The sequence below is a fragment of the Chelonoidis abingdonii genome, chromosome 1, assembly GCF_003597395.2.
Source record: "Chelonoidis abingdonii isolate Lonesome George chromosome 1, CheloAbing_2.0, whole genome shotgun sequence".
Classification (NCBI taxonomy): domain Eukaryota; kingdom Metazoa; phylum Chordata; order Testudines; family Testudinidae; genus Chelonoidis; species Chelonoidis abingdonii.
The window spans coordinates 178,161,772-178,181,555 of record NC_133769.1 but is presented as its reverse complement, the minus strand read 5'-3'; the positions used below and the strand labels follow the sequence as shown (position 1 = coordinate 178,181,555).

Genomic DNA, 19,784 nt, shown 5'->3' with positions numbered 1-19,784 from the left:
GCCGAAGCCTATCCATAAGTTCCGCAGTCTCCCCGCCCACTGGAATCTGGATTGAGTCCCAATGCCATGATGGTGGCAAAAACAGTGTCGTGGGTGATTCTGGGTAAATGTCGTCACTGGTCTTCCTTCCGCTCCGTGAAAGCAACGGCAGACAATCATTTCGCGCCCTTTCCCCTGGATTGCCCTGCAGAACGCCCATAGCATGGCAGACCATGTAGAACAAAAATGCCGTGTGATACCTTTTGTCACTGGGTCACCAAGTATGTGTACTAGGATTGGCTGGGCTGACAGAGACGGTAACGCAGTGCTACAACAGCAGCATTCATTTCCTTGCAAGGTAGCACATGCATGAGTTACCGAGTCAATTCTGTAAACCGATGACGTTGTTATATTGGCGTACAGTGCAATTGTTAACCCTGTGGGGGACCACGCAATCGTTTCGCTCCTGATTTTGCAGAGTTATGGGCAGTTGGCCCTGACCAGCCTGATTCGAGTAATAAGAAATGAGCTAGTTACAGTCGTTCGTATCAGATCCCTTCCGCCACAGGAATCTCTCTGGTGTCTGTCCTGTCTGCCATGTATAACCTCTACAGGTCGGCCGCAGTGCGGTGGGGCATGCCCAGCAACAAAAGATGCAGGTTGAGATCGCCAACTCATGATGATAAAAAGTAAGTTGGGATATGTCAATAATCTTCAGTTCATTTTGTCCTATGATAGTTTTCTATCACTCCTGTGTTAAATTCTCTATTCTGTTGAGGCAGCATGGATCACCCATTTCCTGTATAAGTGGACATTATCCATTAGCTGTTGGTGTTTTAATAAAAGGACAGGGAAATCGTGTAACAGACTACGCAGACCAAGGTTGAGTAAATCTAGAAGTCATGTTGTGATCGATTTGTTACAGAGCAACTCTTGTGTAGTCAATGGGTCTTTGTTCAGCTTTGTCTTAACAAAGCACTTTTTTGTCCTTTTCCTTAAGGAATGTCAATTAATAATGGGTGCTGGGCCCTTCATCTAGTTGCAAGCTTCTGGACTGAAGTTCTTTGCGGCTTCTTCCAGTACTTTCTTTCATGGACACGCTGCTCTGATTGATCATGATTTTAGAAGGTCTGGAGCGCGGGACAAAGATCTACTAGTCGTTGCGAGGCAGGATGCCCTGATGGCATTGGTCTATGACCCCCAAGTGGTTCGACAAAAGTAGAACTGTAACAACACAGAGACAAGAGAAAATGGGATGCCACTTTAGTTCCCTTCTTTGAATGTAGTAGAACAGTCTATCGTCATGCACTCCCACCCTCACTATTTAGTACATCCTATTCTCGCATTTAGGTTAGATGTTTACTTTCCAAATAGGCCAAGTATAATTCTAGAAATTGAGTATTTGCCTAGAAAATAGGGCGCAATGTGTACTATGAGACCAGTGTACCAGAGAACCAGGAGAGCACAGGCCGCTCCATGTCAGATCCCACAGAAATGATGAGTTGCATGCCATTCTAGGGGGTGCCCGCTGCAACAACTCACCGTTGCTTCCCTCCTCCCCCCACCTCGTCTGGGCTACATCATAAAAGCCGTTGCAGTGTGTCCCCCTACTCATGTTTGTGTGATGAAGTAATAATCGATGAGGAATAACAAACACTGACTTCTTATGGAGATAAAATGAGGCGGGAGGCGCCTCCAGCTGTCAAATGATAGTCCAGGTAGTACATTAACAGTGGCAGGAAGAGGAGCCAGCCTCCGCTGCTATGTATAGTCCAGGGCAGTACAGATTCTTTTTCTTTAGACATGAAAGGGCGGCTGGGGCGGGGGGGGGGGGCGGGGGGGCTGAATGAGCCCAGTTGCTATGATGAAGATGGTTACCCAGGCTGTTCTGTAACCATCTGCCAAGGTAATGACTCTGGTGTCTCTAATTTTTGAGCCTACAGGCACCCCTGGCGATCCGTCGGGATAGCTACCCACGGTGCAATGCTCTAGAAATCGACACTGGCCTCGGTACATGGACGCACACCGCCAAATTATTGTGCTTTGTGTGGCCGTGTGTACTCAACTTTATACAATCTGTTTTACAAAACGGTTTATGTGAAATTGGAATAATCCTGTAGTGTAGACATACCCTCAGCTGCATGAGGTTGACAACAAACAGTTAATGTAGAACAGATCCTGGTTTTTCAGAAGCAGATAAAAGCAGTTTTTTGCGGATAGTTTGAAAATGAGTTAGGATTTTACACTATATAATGCATTAAAATATTTCATAACATCTATTCTTTTCTTTTATGTGACATATCTTGTTAAAAACAAACTCTGGATTACCCTTATATAGAGAAATGTGTCAGGGAGATATAGGTAAGAATGAATAGCAAAAAACTTCTTTTCGACCCTTCTCTATTCTTTGGGATTGTGAGAGGAACCTCTCTTATGTGCTTAGTGCTGCCAGCCTCAATAATGCCAAATTCCATTTTCAACTGATTTGTGAATCTTTTTTTGTTGAGTTGAAGTAAGAGGAATGAATCTTTAGTCATGAAAAGAAGGTTTTGCTCATAGGAGGGAAAACTAAAGTTCTGTTGCACTTTGCTGCATTGCTCTGTGCTGTTAATGCTAATGTTCTCTTCCCTGCACTTTTCTCCCTTTTTAGCTCTTGCATCTGGTGGTTCTCTTCCAATAACATCACTGGATGCAACTGGGAACTTAGTGTTTGCCAATGCTGGAGGTACTCCTAACATCGTCACTGCCCCATTGTTCCTGAACCCTCAGAACCTTTCTTTGCTCACCAGCAACCCAGTTAGCTTGGTCTCTGCAGCTGCCGCCTCCGCAGGGGCCTCTGGACCAGTCGCCAGCCTTCATGCCACCTCCACCTCAGCTGAGTCCATCCAGAACTCTCTCTTCACAGTGGCCTCTGCCAGTGGGGCCACTTCCACCACCACTACTGCCTCCAAGGCACAGTGAGCCGGGCTGAGCTGTGCTACCACCAGCCTGTTTCACTCTGCAGTGGGATTGGCTGCCAGCTGGGTTTATAAACTGAAAAATATGATCGGCTTCCTCTCACCATGTTGCTGGGGACAAGGGAGAGAGACGGAAAATATAAAAACAAAACAGGAAGGATTTAAAGCTGGGACAGACATTTGCCTAATTTTATAATAAACACTGTCTTTTCAGGATCACTTCATGGATCGGAGAGCTTTCTAACCAAAAATGTAAAAAAACAAAAAAACAAAAACAAAAAAAAAAAAAAGTGAAAGGACTACTTATCATTTCCAGCAGTCACAACAAGTTAAGGTGGGTTATCAACTCAGACATAGGAAGGGGATTTCTTAGTTCTTTTGGTCTAAATATCTTTTTTTTTTTTTTTTTTAATTATCATTTTATAGGTCTGTTGTACAGGCCGTTATGTCATACAAGGTGTTTATAATCGTATCAATCGTGTTGGGGGTTCCTTTCTTAACTGGTACAATTTAGGCAGGCCTGTATTACTGGTGTATCTCTATTATTATTATGGTTGTTGTTATTATGATTATTATTATTATTATTTTTATATATATGGTTTGGACACATTTGTCTTTGCGCCTGGATTGTTTTCAGTGAGCTCCCATGCCATGAGGAGGGGGGGAGAGAGAGAGGGGAACATAAGGAGGCTTTCTGTCCTAATCTCCTGGGAGCATTCTCAGTTTCCTCATCCTTGAACTTGTTTTACAGAGACTTATACAAAGGTATCAGGAGAGATCATTTTCACCACTTTTGCAGGAATCTCGGTGTAGAAGCAGCAAGTTGTGTGCAAACCTCCAGGCTAGTCTGTGCTTTTGTGGTGAGGGACGTAGAGATAACTTCTGTACTGCAGCTCTCCTTCACCCAACTACTTAGGCTAAAGAGCCAAATTTTGCTCTAAATTGCATGTGCATTGCTCGTATTGACTTCAGAGAGCAGGATTTGGCACTTAGAGCCCAGACTATTTCAGACACCTGTTTTGGTGGTTCTACTGTATTGTTAGGATTTTGCCCCTTTAAAAAAAAAAAAAAAAAAAAATCCTAGAAATGCAAAGTTACCTGAGGACGCCAATATCGCTAATATCTAAAGGCATCCACAGTCCAAGCTTTCTACCAACTAACTTGGTACAGGATTTTGAAAGGTGAAACTGGCTTCTCTAATCAAAGGAATATTCCTTTGCATGTTTTTTGTTGTGTACAGGGAGCTGCACTGGAACAGTATTCCATTGTAAAGTGCTTCTATCTACAGGGATAGATGTCAGATCTATTGGGACAGAAGTTGCTGCCAATTTCATGCCAACACAACCGTAAGAAAGCACTGTTGGCTTCCTTGCGCCTTTGTTCTGTTCGAAATAGCTTGTAGGTTTCTTCACCACCACCTTGCTTGGTGCTTTGGAAATAGGAGACAGTGACCAATCAGCTGGAATTGTCCAGCCTGATGTGGGAAATAGCACCAATCTAGTCAACACTGGAACTTTGCACACATCTTGGTGTTCTCGTGTGGTCTCTGAAGAGTGATGTTGCTACCTTGATGAAAATGGCAATAAGCATCTTGGACTAGAGACTCAGTGTTGGCTTGCTGACATAGCTGTGTTTCCAGGGTTGTTTCCAATCCACATAGCAAGGAGCATTTGAGAACAGAGAGCTTATCAGAATGGATGAGGAAGAATAGTGGGTTTCCAGAGGTTAGTGATGTATATTCTTTAATATATCAATCGAGTTTTTGAACCAAAAAGATTTCTGAAGAGAAGACTGGATCGCTGCAATGCCGTTCACTTTGAACTTTTCATTCCTGTTGGATTTAAAAGTTTCTGCCATGTGTTTAAAACACATTTACACTCAGCTAGGGAGGGTGTCACAAGCGCCCCCTCTGGATTTGGTTTGGTTTTTTTGGAAGGGGATGGGGATGTCACCAGGGAGCCGTTCTGTTCACTTTTGCTGATCATCAGGAGAGATCTTGGAATCTCTCACCACCTGAGATCAATAAGACAGGAACTTAAACCCAACATACAGTTTTGGGTCTGTGACCCAAGTGTGTGGGATTTATATTTATACTCAAATGGCAGAAACTCTTATCTCTTCTTCCCCTCATGTTTTTCTCTGTTCACGTCTGACTCTCTCTCCACCTTCCTGTTTCACAGATTATTTAAAATAATTATCCATGAGATTTCAAAACTAGTGAACTGCAAGCAGGGAAACTAACAAATGTCCGTCCACCATCTTTAATGTGTTCTTTGATTTTTTTTTTTTTGTTTTGTTTTTTAAAACTAAGCTTGAACCAAAGTCAATTTCTAGCAAGCTGCTGTACTAATGGACTAGTTTGTATAAGTGCAGTTCAGACGCAGAGAGGCGATAGATGCTACTGACAATTTCTTTTTCATTTGTCTTGTTTTTTATTAATTTTATATAAAAGTTGCTGCTTGTTTTAATCTTTTTTAGGGGGGGATTGATAATTTGTATATCCTTGGGGCAGACTCTTAACTTGATTTTTTTAAATAGGTTTTGTTTGTTTGTTTGTTTGTTTGGTGTGTAAATAGAATGGCAATGTCAGGTGATTACTAATCCAAGTGGTCCCCCACTTCTCCACCCTACCAGTTAAATAAATCTAAATATTCTGGTGTGACTGAAGTCTCTGTGGCTTCAGTCTGTGCAGAAGATTTTAGGGCTATGAATAATATAGAGTATAAATTGCCCATAGCGTAACAGCTTTGGAGCAGTAAAAGGTATAGATGGGTATGATTCAGGGAGGGAGAAGTGGAAGAGGAGATGCTGGTTACCCACTATGTTGGTCTAGAGACCATAGCATTGACTGTAGTTTCGACCAAAGGAAATATCAGTCCCATGGGACTTGTAGTCAGCCAAGTAAGAGGGCAGGAAACGCTGAAGCTACAATGCTTGCACTTGGGTCTGAAAATTCCCAGTCACCTTCAGACACTCGTAAAAGTAAAATTTACCAAGAGCCTTTTTGTTAAAGGGCATTTGGATGATATCCTCTCCACTATATCCTCTGTTTTCTGATGGATGTGAGACTGTGGGGTGCATCCTGTGCATTTATCTAGGAAATACAAAGAACGTGGGCCTTAAATCAGCATCAGAACCTCTCTCCACAGTTCAAAGGGACTGTGCCATCGGTCGTCTGGATGATTTTCAACTTACCATTCTTGTTGGTTTGTGGTTGAGAGGAGGGTGTGATGCATACATATCTGGAACACTAATGCAGCTTGGATGGTTATTTATTATAAACAAATTGATTTTTCCTGATTCCTTTTTCATTGGTCACATGGCTTTGGTGTGAGCACCTTAAATTCTCCCTCCCTCCCTCATCCTCTGCTACCCAATCACCCTCTAAGGGGCCCAGACTCCAGAGAGCTTCTTAGTGGTCTTTTCTGAAAGAAACTGGAAACTTTAAGTAGCCACATGTCCAGGGAGGTTTGGCTGAAATGCTCTTCTTTTTGCCCTAGGGAACTGGCAGTAGATTATCATATCCTACCACACCCTCCACTTCCCCCCCCCCTTGGCTCAAGCCCAGTGTGTTTTTATTTCCTATCATAACATGTCAATGTCTGATTGTAGCCCTTTTGTTCAGTTGATCTGCCTGGACCCTGCTCTTCACTGGTAGTCTTGTTTCCTCTTGTGAACGTTGGTCTCCTCTACTATTTCAGTTAAAGGAGAGAGGAGAAGAACCCAGAGGTGAGGTTGCAGCGGCATTATATTTGCCCAGTAAGACTATGCATGCACACTCTTTCAGAACTTGAGATGGATGAATGATCGGGTATTGGAATGTAGTGGAAATTGCTGTTTTAAATCTTAATCATGACTGCAACAGAAACTGAAGTGTCTACAAGGAGATTCAGTAGTGATTGGGGATATATGGACTTTTAGAATTAGAGACTGAAGATTTAAGGATTGGAGAGGAAAAGTGTTGTCCCACAGATTCAAAAATTAGCCAACAGCGGCTGAGGGCATTATTTTGCAGGTGAGGTCACTTTTTCACCCCAAAGGACAATAGTTGACTCTTTATAATCCAAAAATACAAGTCAATATAAATGTCTTAGCAAAAATGGTTTTGTTTTGCCCACAAATGTCATAGTCCTTGTCTTAAATCCATCACTTAGTGAATAAACTGTTCCTTTGTTGTTCTATGGGATTATCTCTGAGATTTTTTAATTCAATAGAATTTCACACACATAGATAACTAAATTGAAATAAAATCAAATCAGGCTTTGTTGGCAGGGCTAGAAGAAATTCCTTAAAGCCCTTGTACATGGAAGGGAAAATTGCAAGTTATGTAGTGCATCTTTCTCTACCACAGCTCCATAAAACTCCATATATGTAGGTGTCTGGGCTTGTTTTCTCATTTCCAAGCATATCTCATGGCAGGTAAAACTACTAGGACAGACCAATTCACTTTATCATCTCCAAGGACAATTAGGATCTGTATATTAGGCCCGCGGAGGGACATATGTATGAAGAAACACAAGAAATAAACACCTACCCGAAAAAGATATGGAGAAGAGGAAACACACAAATGTTTCTTCAGGAAAAAGTCTTAAAAGGTAGTGGTCATGTGAATTTTGATAGAGAACTCATTCAGGTTTGGTTCAGACAAATCTGACCCACCCAGTTGACCTCTGCCCCAGTAGTTAGGGGATGAAAGATTCATGTGCTGTTCACACACATGCACATACTCACCCTTAGATGGAGTCTCCTGACAAATGTGAATTTTGTGAGGAATCCTAAGCCAGTTAAAGTATTAGTTTCTTTACTGACTTGTTACCTAGTGTATATGCAGGAATGCTACATATAATATGCATGTGTGTGTATGTTCATGTGTGTATGTATACACATGCCCTATACCAGTTAGTACTGAGCTATACTCCTTACATAAGAAAAATCCTGGTTTATAATAATTTTGTATCGTACTCAGAGCCTCAGTACAATATAGTTTACATTTTAAAAATTGTTTTTTAATTAGAAGACTCTTGACAACACATCATTGCCCCAGGCCTACTCAAACAAATCCTCTGCCTTCAATAAGTAAAGTCACACAAATTAATTAATTAAGCCATATCAGACCCCAAAAACCACTTTGCCATGAAGCCCATAACACTTGGGAATACAATGGAAAGTAGAGGGTCCTCATATGAAAATGCTCTGCTGGTAATACTGGACATCTGTGTTCAAGTCACTAATAAAACCATCCACCAGATTTTAACGGTTGTGATAGAGCCCAGAAATGGAGACATTCTCTTCACTAATTTGAACTGCATATCCTTGTAGGCTTCAAAAATTACAGTTTTAAATTTCATCTGGAAGTGAACTGGCTGTTATGGCCATAATGGAGAGATTTCTAAAGAAAACATTCAGGATGTATGTAATATATATGCTAACTTACTTAGAAATGCATTTCATCATTTGTTACCCCTTTTGGGAAACAAATCTTGATATTAATCTCAACAGAAGTAGGAACAATATATGAGCTCATGTTATAATGGCCTTCCATTTGTGTTGATTAAGCATTCCACTGCCCCTCCACCCTCATCCCTTTCTTGATCTTCTTCCCCGTACAGCATGGGAGGAGGTTATTTTAGTCTATAGATTAAATGAAAATAAAATGTAACTTGGATCTATGGGTGGTGTCTTTCCAATGGACTTCTTAAACATCAAAAATAACTTGGGCAACTTAAAAAAATAAAAAAGGAATAAGAGACTCTCCTTGTGCCCGGAGGCAACAGAGGAGTGTGTCTGTTACCAAAACAACTTGAGAGAATTCTCCCTGCACATCAGTAACAAATGATTAGGTCAGTGGTAGTGATATCCTGTTTACTGCTACTGTTATCACTGAAGAGTTAGATTTTTGTTGTTCCTCTGTTGGTTTAAGTAGAAGGTACCCAGCAGACCACTGGAGCAGATTCCATTTTTCCTCCTGATTGAGGTGTTGAAAGTGCAGAAGTGCTAAGTCTTCTGTGAAGCATATTCTTGGAGTAGAGTAACTAACATTCAATAAAACAAAAACCATTTTTTTCATAAAAGAACAGAACATCTTAGCTCCATTGTAGCTGGAGCCATATAATGGAGGCACAATTAAAACTACTTCTAATTTACCTTAATTGTCAACACCTGATATTTTACTAAATAAAATTGTTCTCTTTCCAATTTGAAACCTTACTTTACAAAATTGTCAGAAAGGAGCTCTTTTTGTAATGGAAATAGAGGCTTTGGGACAGACTAAATACTACATCAGATCCTAGCTATTGATGACATTTGGTTCAAAAAATTGCATTTCCAATTATCTTATGGGCAAAATCCCAAATGTATACTCTTAACATGTCCATTTAACTGTGTTAGAGCCAATTAAACTGAATTCTACTGTCTTGAGGAAGAATAGGATTATCTTAAGTTTGTATCTACGTGTGTCTACACACACACATATATATTGAAAATAAATTTAGTTCTGTCTTATATACTCTCTCTTATAGATTGGACATTATCAAAGGAAGAATCTGACTGGTTGATGAATACATCCATTATATAGTTATCTATCTCTAACCAGCCGGCTCTGGGTCTGTTAGCTAGTTGTTACAAAAATATGACCCAGAAAGTTGTTAAAACAATTCATAGTTCAGGAAGTTCAGTTGCACTGGTTCTGCTCCTTAGAGGAGTCAAAATCAACTCCCACTGATGTCAGTAGGAGTCTCCCTTGCCTCCAGTGGGAGTTGAATCAGATCATAGAGTGCCTGAGGCACTTGACAATGGATCTCCTGTCTTACAGAGCATTTCACATGCATATGTCCTTGGTACAACCACCCTTCTTTTTGTGTATTGTTAAGATACAGGCATTGCATGTGGATATAGTGTCGTCTGCTCTTTTTTCTAATCTAATGCAAATCTGTTGTTTGTTTGACTCATGATTTGCAAGTTATGTTCAGTATCTTATGTATTGCCACCCATTCAGAATAGGATCGGATTCCATAAACCTAAAAACAGTATACGTCAAAGAGCATTGGAAGGAATGAAATGTGTATACACGTGCATGCACCCATATAACTATACATACGGACAGTGCAATATAAAAACATGATTGTTCTCTTTTGATTTTCATCATCAACGAGGAGGATAAATGGACTAATTACCGCTTCCTGTGTGACTCTATCCTGTCTATGATTAAGGTGGTAATAGAGTTGAGCCTTCATGTATTCTTCCTATCAGTTTGGTATGTATACACATTCCTACTTTCATCCCTAGTCAGTACAATTCAGATGTCAGTCTAATTGCATACTTGTACTAATCCAACTCTGTCCTCCTTTTTCTTTCTCTGATATGCATACCCATACCATGAATGAACAGACTACTCTTTCATTCATTCCCTTGGGACTCCATCTGGAGGGTTTTAGAGACTTCAGTGGAACTACAGATAGTTTTGTCCTTGGGGAGGAGAAAGTATGTGGTTTGACAGAATAGATTGGTGTGGTCAGGTATGTCACACACACCAGACATGGCTTTTCTGACTAAATTTCTGTTCATGGAGCATCTTCTGGGCTTTATGCCAATACTCCCTGCAAAGCATACTTTGCTTGGGTGAATCTCCTTGGGAGACATTTCAGTTCCTGTCCCTGAATAAGTGGACGGTCCCCAACTGGAATAATCTGGGTCCCACTCCTGCCCTTCCCTCCCCCTTCTTCAGTAAGAGGTAGCACCACAGAGCTGTGAGAACAATGCTTGTGAGTAGCAGCTGGCTTCTGGCACCTTCATAAAATACCTCAGCATAGCTTAGCATTGTCACATAACTGGTTTTAAACTGAAAAATCAGAAGAGAAAAACAAACTTTATAAATAGTGGAGATAATTCTAGCTGTAGAGTTTAGTTGAACTGATGTTTGTTATGATTGATAAACATGATTATGCTGTATGTATTTGTTTGAGATCTTGTTGATAGGTTACAACTTTATAGGGTTGGGTGGGGGTGGGTGGATGTTGGGTGGGGACGGAGCAAAGGGAGTTGACTCTGTTAGAAGGAAAATCTTGCTCATGAATTTTTTTCCTTGTATCTGTCTTGCCAAAGGAAACATTTTGTTGCTCCTGGGTTTGGGATTGTTGTTTGGTTGGTTTATCTGTGGTCTAATCTGCAGCGCAGCACAGCACATGATGGCATGCAGGTTACTGATTGGGTGGCTGTTCAGGGTCCTTCAGGTGCACACATGCTTTCCCCTCCCTCCCTGCCTTTTGCTTATGAATAGTAAGGGCCCTTGTAGGGATCTAAAGATTAGGCAAGGTGTGTATATATTGGGAGCTTGGGGGAGAGGAGATGGATATATTGGGTCAGATTCAGCCCAGGTATAAATCCATTTTAGCCAGTGGTGTTGCACCAGGGCTGAATTGGGACCATGGCATTTAAGTTTGGGAAAGAGAGAAGAGTTGTTGCATCTTAATCTAACTGAGAGAGAAAAAATGAAACAAATTTCTTTTATCCCCCTTGTCTTGTTACTGAATGTAGGGCTTGTAGTGCTTGATAATAGGTGGAAAACTTTTTAAACACTTTCTTTTCTAATAGCAATGCTAATCCTGTCTAGACCAAAAACTACTAAAGAAAAACCAAACTGAGAAGTGAAAGTTAACCTGCTCCTAACACCTGGCTGGTGTACCTGAAAGGATCGAAATACTGTGAGTCAGTCTGGGGGGAGGGCTGTTTGGGGAGGAGGAAGGTGCATTCCTCTCATGGTGTTTGTCTTGGCTTTGGGGTGGAACTACTGAGGGAAGTCGTGATGACTTGGGAGGGATTCCTAGCCTCTTCCATCCTGACTTCAAGGCATCTCTTCCATTGTTCCAACTTCCCTGCGTGGTGGGGGGGAGATGAGGAGGTGAGTGAGTGAGTGAGTTTTTGAGTGGTTGTGTGGATCTAAAGAGCTGAATTTCCAAGGAGCTCAGAGCTCCATTGGAATGGGGGAACTTCCAATGACTTGGTAGGGAACCAAAGGCACTGATGAGTCGTCAGCTCTGCTGTTGTCAGAGCAGATAAGAGGAAAAGCTGGGCCTTTTTCGTGCTTTGGGTGGATGTCCCTTTCTGTAAGGATCTTGTCTCCTATGGGTGTTGCCACCTTTTTGTGCACAGGGATGTTTTGGCTCTGTGAGGACAAACTGCATATGGGGATTGCTCAATGCAGCAGCCTAGGTCTCAGCTACTGCTGGAAATAGGAAAAACTGTTTCTTCCCTTCAAATATGGAAGCAGTGGTACCAAGGTCAGAGTCCCTTCCAACATCTTGCATGTGTTGTCTTTCTCTTCTAAAGATGGGGGACCCAGGAAACCTTTCTTTACTCCCCAAAATAGCCATGTACATTGTCATATATTGTGCTATTGGGTTGAGTTGTTTTATCAGTGAACCTGGCGAACCCTTGTGAAGAAAGGGAAAGGGTGGAAAATAGATGAATTGTCCAGCTACTCTTCCTCCGGAAACCAATCGGGTTGCAGAACGTCACTGAAAGCTTTACTAATAGAATTGTTGTTCTGACATTATGTAAAAGTGGTATTAATATTGTGTGACTTTTCAAAGAGCTAGATAGATTTATAGGTAGATAATAGGGATATTGAAGAAATGACTTCTCAATTATAAGAGCACTTGGAACAAAAGATGTGGAAAACAAGGTGTGCTTTAAGGTAAACAAATCTGAGGAAGGAAATGAAACAACCTGGGCGAGGGTAGGGAGGGTGATATCCGTTGGGATTCCTTAGTGCTACTAAGTTGTTCTGCCCCAGGACTGGAGCACCCCCTCTGCCTTATTTCATCTCTCTACCAAACAAGACATTGTCAAATAGCTCAGGCCAAAAATGTTATTTACCTTAAAATTGTTCTAATCTGCTGCGGAATTTTTCCCTCCAGAGTTTTATATAGATGATAAAATAATGTTTAATCCTCCACTCTGTCCCCAAGAACTAACCTCTTCCTTCTCCTTTCCCAAAATTCTCTATCTAATATTTGTTGGACCCACTAAAATTATGTATTGCCCCCTGCTGATTTTTGTAGCACCATCTAGTTAACAAACATTGTTCTCTGTTCTGTGCTAATGTTATGGATGGTGCTGGCATGCTAAGGTGCTATAGAAATCCTAAGTTATTAAACAAAGAGGATCCTGTTTTGGCTCCATCCAGGACACTGGAAACTATTTATGCCAAGTTGTAAACCATGGAAATCACACAGCCCCCTTCAGAAATGAAAGCTCTTATAAAAATCAAATACAGCACCCTTGATAGTGTCCTTCAGAACAAGGCAGTTTAGATAAAAATCAGTCCTTCCCCATGGTCTCCCTCACTGTGTTGGTCCTGGTGCCTTCTTTGTACAAGTGAGCTGAAGGATGAAATCTCAGCAAGCTGAGACACCTATGCAGACGCATCGCCCAGCTATGCTACCTTCTGAGAACTGCGAGCAGGATTGGCCCCTCATTTTGCAACAGGGAGAGGAAAGGGGCACCGCAGAACTGCCCATCATTGGTTTGGAGTAATGTGAATAGGGCAGTTCTGGTGGGGGGGCAAGTGCTGATCACCTTGGAGAGCATCACGTGCCCACTGTCTATCGCAAGGATCAGTGCGGTAGCCATCCCCAGGCCTGCCAGTGCTGCTACTGTTGTTCCATTTCCTTCCTCTGCAATAGTGTCTAGGGTTAGGTGTGAGTAGGTGTGGGGTGTTTATCCGCCACAGGTACAGGAGCTGTCGTATACCTCATTTCTAACTCGTAACTGAGTAACTTGCTTTAACTTTCTCCAAACCCTACAGAGTTGCCAAGTCTGCCCTCCCTCCCTTGATTAACGCTGAACTCTGGCATATAGCAGCCCGTGACCTGCAACCTGGGGAGTGACCCCCTAAAGCCTCTGAATGTCGCTGCTTAAAAGCTACTGCAAAATGAGGGCAAATTGCAATCTTATCCTATTTCTTTTGGTTACAAGGGGTCCTCTCGATTAGTCTGAATATCCAATGGCACCCTCCCTCCATCCGTGCATGAAACATCCACCACTGCCTTTCCCCGCTCTCTTGGTGTCAGGACTACACTGAAACTCCAGGGCCAGACAGGTCCCCAAAGGCGTCTTTCAGCTGAGTGCTGCGCACACACTATTCATCCTTAAAAAAAAAAAAAAAAAAAAGGACCAAAAAAGAAAATTCTCCAAATATTTAATTTTCTTCTTTATTATTTGACAATCTTGTATCTCCCGGGCTGTCCAGAAGCTGCATCCTTGATCCCTTCCACCTTTACTTTGAATGTAGTTCCTCCACCCCCGTGGGAAAGAGAAGCTTTGACAGGTCACGATGTGCTGCTATGAGCTGGGGGGAGGCGGTTTCTTTGTTTTGTTTTGTTCTTTTAAAATTTCCAGCCAAAACCAAAGATTTCCTAATGATTGTATAAACTCAAAACAAACAAACAAACCAAAGACAAAGGGGTGTCTTCAGCAATCCCATCTGTGAGGCCAGCCCTGGTAGAGGAGGAGGGGGTTCCTAGCAGACTGCTAAAGTGGAATGCCTGGCTTCCCATGGCCTGACACTGTGACTCTTCCACAGCAAAGTTGACTCAACCTGAGCCAGGCAGTTTCCATCCCACCCTTTGCTAATGTGTTGTGGAGGAAACTTGCTCTTTAAGCTCACAGAAACCCAGGGTGCAGCCACTGGGGGAAGTGGGTTGGGAGAGCAGATGAGTTGCTGCAGCCAATGGGACTCTGCAGATTGGTTGAGAAGCTGAAGACATTGGTGCATGATTGGCTGCTCTGATAGGTGCTTTAACCCTTTGGGGGCTGGGTGATGATGATTAATACACGCTGAGGTGCACTTCTGAGCTTTCCCCCCCCCTCCCCCCCACTGCATAACTGCTTGGAAGAGGCTGTCCTGTTGTGAGAAATCTCTTGAAAGAAGAAAAAGCTTTTCATTTCTTCTCTAGTTTCTTTTTTTCTATATTTTTATTATTTTTGCAGCACCACTGTGCAACTATGCATTGTATTTCTCAACCTTTTATGCTAGGTAGATGCCTGTGACTTTTTAACTTTTGGGGGGGATTGCAAATGAAGGAACTTTATACATGGATCTTTTTAATCTCAGTTGACTGGGGGGTGTTTGGTTCTAGGGTCATACAAGCTCTATCCCAAAGCAAAATCCAAATGTTAATAATATTAGCCTGATGCAGATACCAAAGATAATTTCTTTCCTGCAGAACCTTAGACTTGTGTATTAAGTACGATTACCCAGCACTTGCATTAGTCTAACCTCAGTAATTCCAAAGCTTAGATGTATATTTTGGTATATTTCTGGGATATTAAAAGAATTGTCGTTTAAATTCTTGTTTGTTTCAGTGTAATGCTCTTAAAGTCATAGCATGGAGATAACTGAACTGTCCTATTCTTAGTAGTTTGAAATAATAGTATTTTTGTATGTTTTGGGTGTGTCTATGTACGTATTAACATAACAGTTTTCACTGCCTAGGTGTTCATAATTAAAAAGTTCTAAAGTGTACATAATATTCCATAATGAACTTCCACCAGACTGTCAATTTAGATTGATTGCCATTCCCAGCTGAGATTCCTTATTTCTTTTTTAAGGAGACAGCATCCTTAATTTTTCTAAAGATCTGAATTTATGTTTTACATAGGTAGGTCAAAGTGTATTTTTTTTTTCTCCCCCTGAGCAGTGGGGGTGGCCCAAGATTTATTTAAGAAAAATCTTGGAAGCATGTTAGTTTGAAAACATCAGTTTCTCTTTGAGTGAAAAGTTGGAATTTGAGGAAAAAACATTTCTGCTGAAGCTGGCCAATAGTTTTTAATGAAGCAATGAGTTGTGAATAGCGTGGGGGGAAGGATCCTTTTATGTGTCTCTTCAGCCAAAGATAAATTTGCAGTCTGGGTGTTAACCCTTTTTCTCACCTCTCCTCCTATACTATCACTTGTACACCTGGGGTCAGCTGAACACTTGAAGTCAGGGACCTTAATGCGATACTTGTACCCAGATGAAATACATTCTCATCTGGTCTTGAGACTGAAATGTGAAAGACCCCTATGATTTTGAAACTAATTGATATCTTTATCTTCATGGGGGGATAAAAGGGATGCTGTTTCTTTAAAGATGCCTTTTTTTCCCCCCCAGTGGCTGCCTGCAGGTGGCTGTAGGCATTGAGAGATTGTGTAGATTACAGTGAATCAGGATGAAATGGTAGATTTTGTGTAGATGCATTTGTCTGCTGTAATTTTTTATATATATTAAACTTACTGTAACTGTACAGTTCATTTCTGTTGTAAACATCATTAAACCATTTTCCAAGTGTTTTAACATGTATGTACTTGTTTGTGGTTTTTAAATATGCCAATAGTCGGAGGGCAAAAATCTCTTAAATTCTGTTCCTCAGATCCATCAAGCTGGTCCTGAGAGATGTTCCCTCTTGCTATTTGTCAGTTGTGCCAAACAGATTGCAGGTGATCAGCTCTCATTGAGAAGCTTTTGCTCTGCCACCATTGCATTGTCCACTCTTCTTGTCTAAAAGAGAAGCAGCAGCCTGGGTTGTCGGCTTGGGACTGTGGACAAAGGTTCTTGAATGTAAAGACTGAATTTGGAAAATAGGAAAGGATGCAATTACCATGTGTGTAACACCAGAGCCAGCCCCTCTCCCAAAAGCCAGTTCGTTAGTCTTCAAACCACCTTGTATGTTCAATGCCTTGCGAGTCCTGGAAGAAATACTAGAGGGAACTTCTGAGAGCCAACATCCTCCCACAGCTAGAGACAGCATAACGGGAAACTTTCCTGTTAACTCCCCCAGGTTAGTGGTTGTCTTATTCCCTAGCACCTATGAGATTTTTTTTTAATATGAAACTCTAGGCTTTACTGCCCTATAGCTGTTAGGTCCTAGCTTATTTGTCTTGTATAGAACAATTTCTTTTTGGCAGTTGTAGACTCAGTGTCTTCTAATTTCAGTGACCAGCAGCTTGGTCTTGTTTTATGAAAGTATGAGTGTTGGATTGACCTTCTCTGTTTGTTATTTTAGCAGACACTCTGGCATATCCTCTTTACTCCATCTTTCCATGCTTCTAATCATTTTGTCTCACAACAGGAATAGTAAGTCCACAGATTTATATTTGAGAGGGTCCCCATTGCCATGTTAACGGCCTTGTCTACTGCCAGTATTTGTATTGATTTTAGAAACTATATAGTTCAGGTGGTACAAAAAAATGTGGTAGACCCACCAACCCCCCCACTGCAGATGCATTTCTATCACTCTAAAAAGGTGCTTATATTGGTATAGCTCATTTCAGTAAGTTTACCTGTTTCTAAACCAATATCATTATTAAAGCAGTGCAAAAAAAGTTACCGACATACAGACCAGGCCTGAAGATTTCAGCAATTCGTGGATGCCAGCCTTCCAGCACGTACTAACCTTGTCCAGCCTGGCTTAGTTTGACGTGACACTTGTGACTGTTCAGGTGGGTGCAGGCAGCTTTTGTGGCAAGAGAGCAACAGCAGGACTCGCACACAGCTCAGTTAATCACATTTACACATCCATGGCTTTCCCATCCATTTTATTACCTCATCAAAAACTATCTGAATTGCAGAGCCACCATCACCTTTGCGTTGAATTTGTATTTCTCATCTTTAAAATTATCCTACAAGGTATTTAAAAATTCTTACATTTCTTTCGGCTTTTGTACATTTTCCTCAGCAAAAGACTCATCACTTGCTGGCATTGTTTTATATAACCGGAACATACTTTGGTGCTGTATTTTAAGTGAGGAAGGACTATCCCTTAAAAATTGTGTGGACTGAGCAATAGTGAGGGAAGAGAGAGCTCAAGTTTTGGATTGTTGATTTAAAAACTTCCCTTTAATTAAATTCCAACTTTCCCAGTGTTCTCGAGCATAATTTATGTGCTGCACCACTCCTGTTTTTACCATGGAACCTCGCTGGTAAAGATGTCCTAGCTTTCATATATTTCCATTAGCATTTCTGGATGCTGTTCATGTGCTGCAAGAGCTGGTCACACTGGGATGTTATTTTCTTGATTGCTTGTTGCAGCCTTGCACTGAATCCTCCTCACACTGTCACGGTAGAGCCTGCTTTTAGCATTTGTCTTTCACTCTAGGAACGTGTCATCATTTACAGTAAGAACAGCTCTCCACAGCTAAAACCAGCTTTGAAATAAAGCTAAATTTACAGCAGAAAAATATTGGCGCTAGACTGCCATAGTTATGCTGATGCTGATTAGCCTTCCTGTAGATAATACTGGGTGTAGCTATAGCACCTTCGTTTTGAGGACCTTAGAAGTGCTTTAGCCATAATTAAACGTCAACCACCTGTGAGGTGGGTATATGGGGTGTAGTTTTGGGGGTTTTTTTAAATAGCTAGAGAAACTGGCTCAGTGAGGAGGAAAAGAATTCAACGTCCTAGTATCCTGCCCAACACTTGCTGGTACGAAACAGCCACTATCATTAGGAATAGTTTTACAGATATGTACATTTTAAAAGCTAAAGCTTGAGACTGTATAGTTTTGAAGGGGGGAAGGGAGGAGGGAAACTAAATCCAGACTTGTCCTACTTGCTGCAACAAACCACGCATATTTAATTTGCGGTCCTGAAAAAATGGGTGTTGACTGAATGGCCTTTTTTGGATTGATGATTGTTTCCCTTCTCTCCTCGCCCAAAACATCTGGACTTCTTAGTCTTGCCCATCCACTGCACGAATGCCACTTAGTGAGGGGGCAATGGCTGCATCTGGAGGGCATCATATGTGTCCTTGGTTGCGGAGCTGAGTCCCTGAAAGAAGAAAGAGAGGGTAAGGTGGATGAGGTAGACCTTGGACCGATCGCCTGCCTTTAGTCTTGCCTGAAATGGGAAGCGGGTGTTCAGCACACTAATCTGTTCTGTAGCAGTGATGCACTTGTTCAAATCATTATTTCCCTTGAAGATGAAAGGTCAATGATTGTCAGTTACCCTGAAGGTAAGATGCATGCTGAATATGGATTAATGAAAAACATTGCTATAGCAACTCCTCCTGAAAACTCACAGTGCTTTACAATACTAACCTCAGCAGCACTTCCACTCACATAGTGGTTGTGTCTGAACAGTGGGCAAATGTGTCAGCTAGGTAGAGCTGCACACCACAATAACCTATATCCAACTGAAAGTGCATTCTGCCTGCTAAATTTCCCTCAGCACTGACCCAAGTAAGAATTTGGGAAGGACATCTGAGTTTAACACCACCTCCTGCCACCAGCCTGGTGCATTTGGTATGGCAGCAGCACTGCAGATGGAAGAGTACTCATCAATCCCTTTCCCCAGTTCAGTCCACCTCAACCCCTTTGATTTTCTATTCCACTACAATGTATGGTCTTTGGCATCACTCAGCTTTATTTACTTTACTTGTCCCAGCATCCTTTGCACTGATTGCAACAGTATACTAAAGTGATGAACAACCAGCACACAAGTTTCTGGGGTACTTGAGACCCAAAGGCTCCATCTACAGCTAACTGAGCAACAAGCTGCTGGAGACTCCCACAGGCTGTGGATACTGGCTAAAAGCAAGATGCTCTGTGCCACTTTAAAGAGGTAGGTTTCCTAGCTCATTGGCTGATACTGAACATTCTTAGGTTTACTTGATCCTCCATCCAGTCCTACCTTTCTGTGAGTCTATAGTCTCACAAGGGCCTAGTTGAAACCAGCCTTGAATAAAATAATTGGTTAGAGCTGACCTGCCAATGACAATTCAGGTTCATGGCAACTTTTCAGGTAGGTATGGGTCTATGTAAGTTAGTTATGTTTACCTGGCATGTGGAAGACCCAGGTTCAAGTCTTTGTTCT

At 41.7% G+C, this 19,784-nt stretch overlaps 3 protein-coding genes across 11 annotated transcripts in view; 2 read left to right on the top strand and 1 right to left on the bottom strand.

Annotated features, from left to right (window-relative positions):
- The window catches only part of POU2F1 (POU class 2 homeobox 1), a 211,536-nt gene extending 200,606 nt beyond the window's left edge, over window positions 1-10,930 (top strand). For all 4 annotated transcript variants that reach the window (XM_075072991.1, XM_075072995.1, XM_032777410.2 and 1 more), the window contains one exon: window positions 2,630-10,930. In XM_075072991.1, the coding sequence (XP_074929092.1) occupies window positions 2,630-2,940 (311 nt within the window). In that variant the 3' untranslated portion in view covers window positions 2,941-10,930. The remainder of the gene's footprint in view (window positions 1-2,629) is intronic.
- RCSD1 (RCSD domain containing 1) overlaps window positions 1-19,784 on the top strand; it is a 368,022-nt gene that overhangs the window by 180,725 nt on the left and 167,513 nt on the right. The window lies entirely within an intron of this gene.
- Window positions 16,083-19,784, bottom strand: part of CD247 (CD247 molecule) — a 79,966-nt gene continuing 76,264 nt past the window's right edge. For all 6 annotated transcript variants that reach the window (XM_032777414.2, XM_032777416.2, XM_075073027.1 and 3 more), the window contains exon 8: window positions 16,083-18,740. In XM_032777414.2, the coding sequence (XP_032633305.1) occupies window positions 18,675-18,740 (66 nt within the window). In that variant the 3' untranslated portion in view covers window positions 16,083-18,674. The remainder of the gene's footprint in view (window positions 18,741-19,784) is intronic.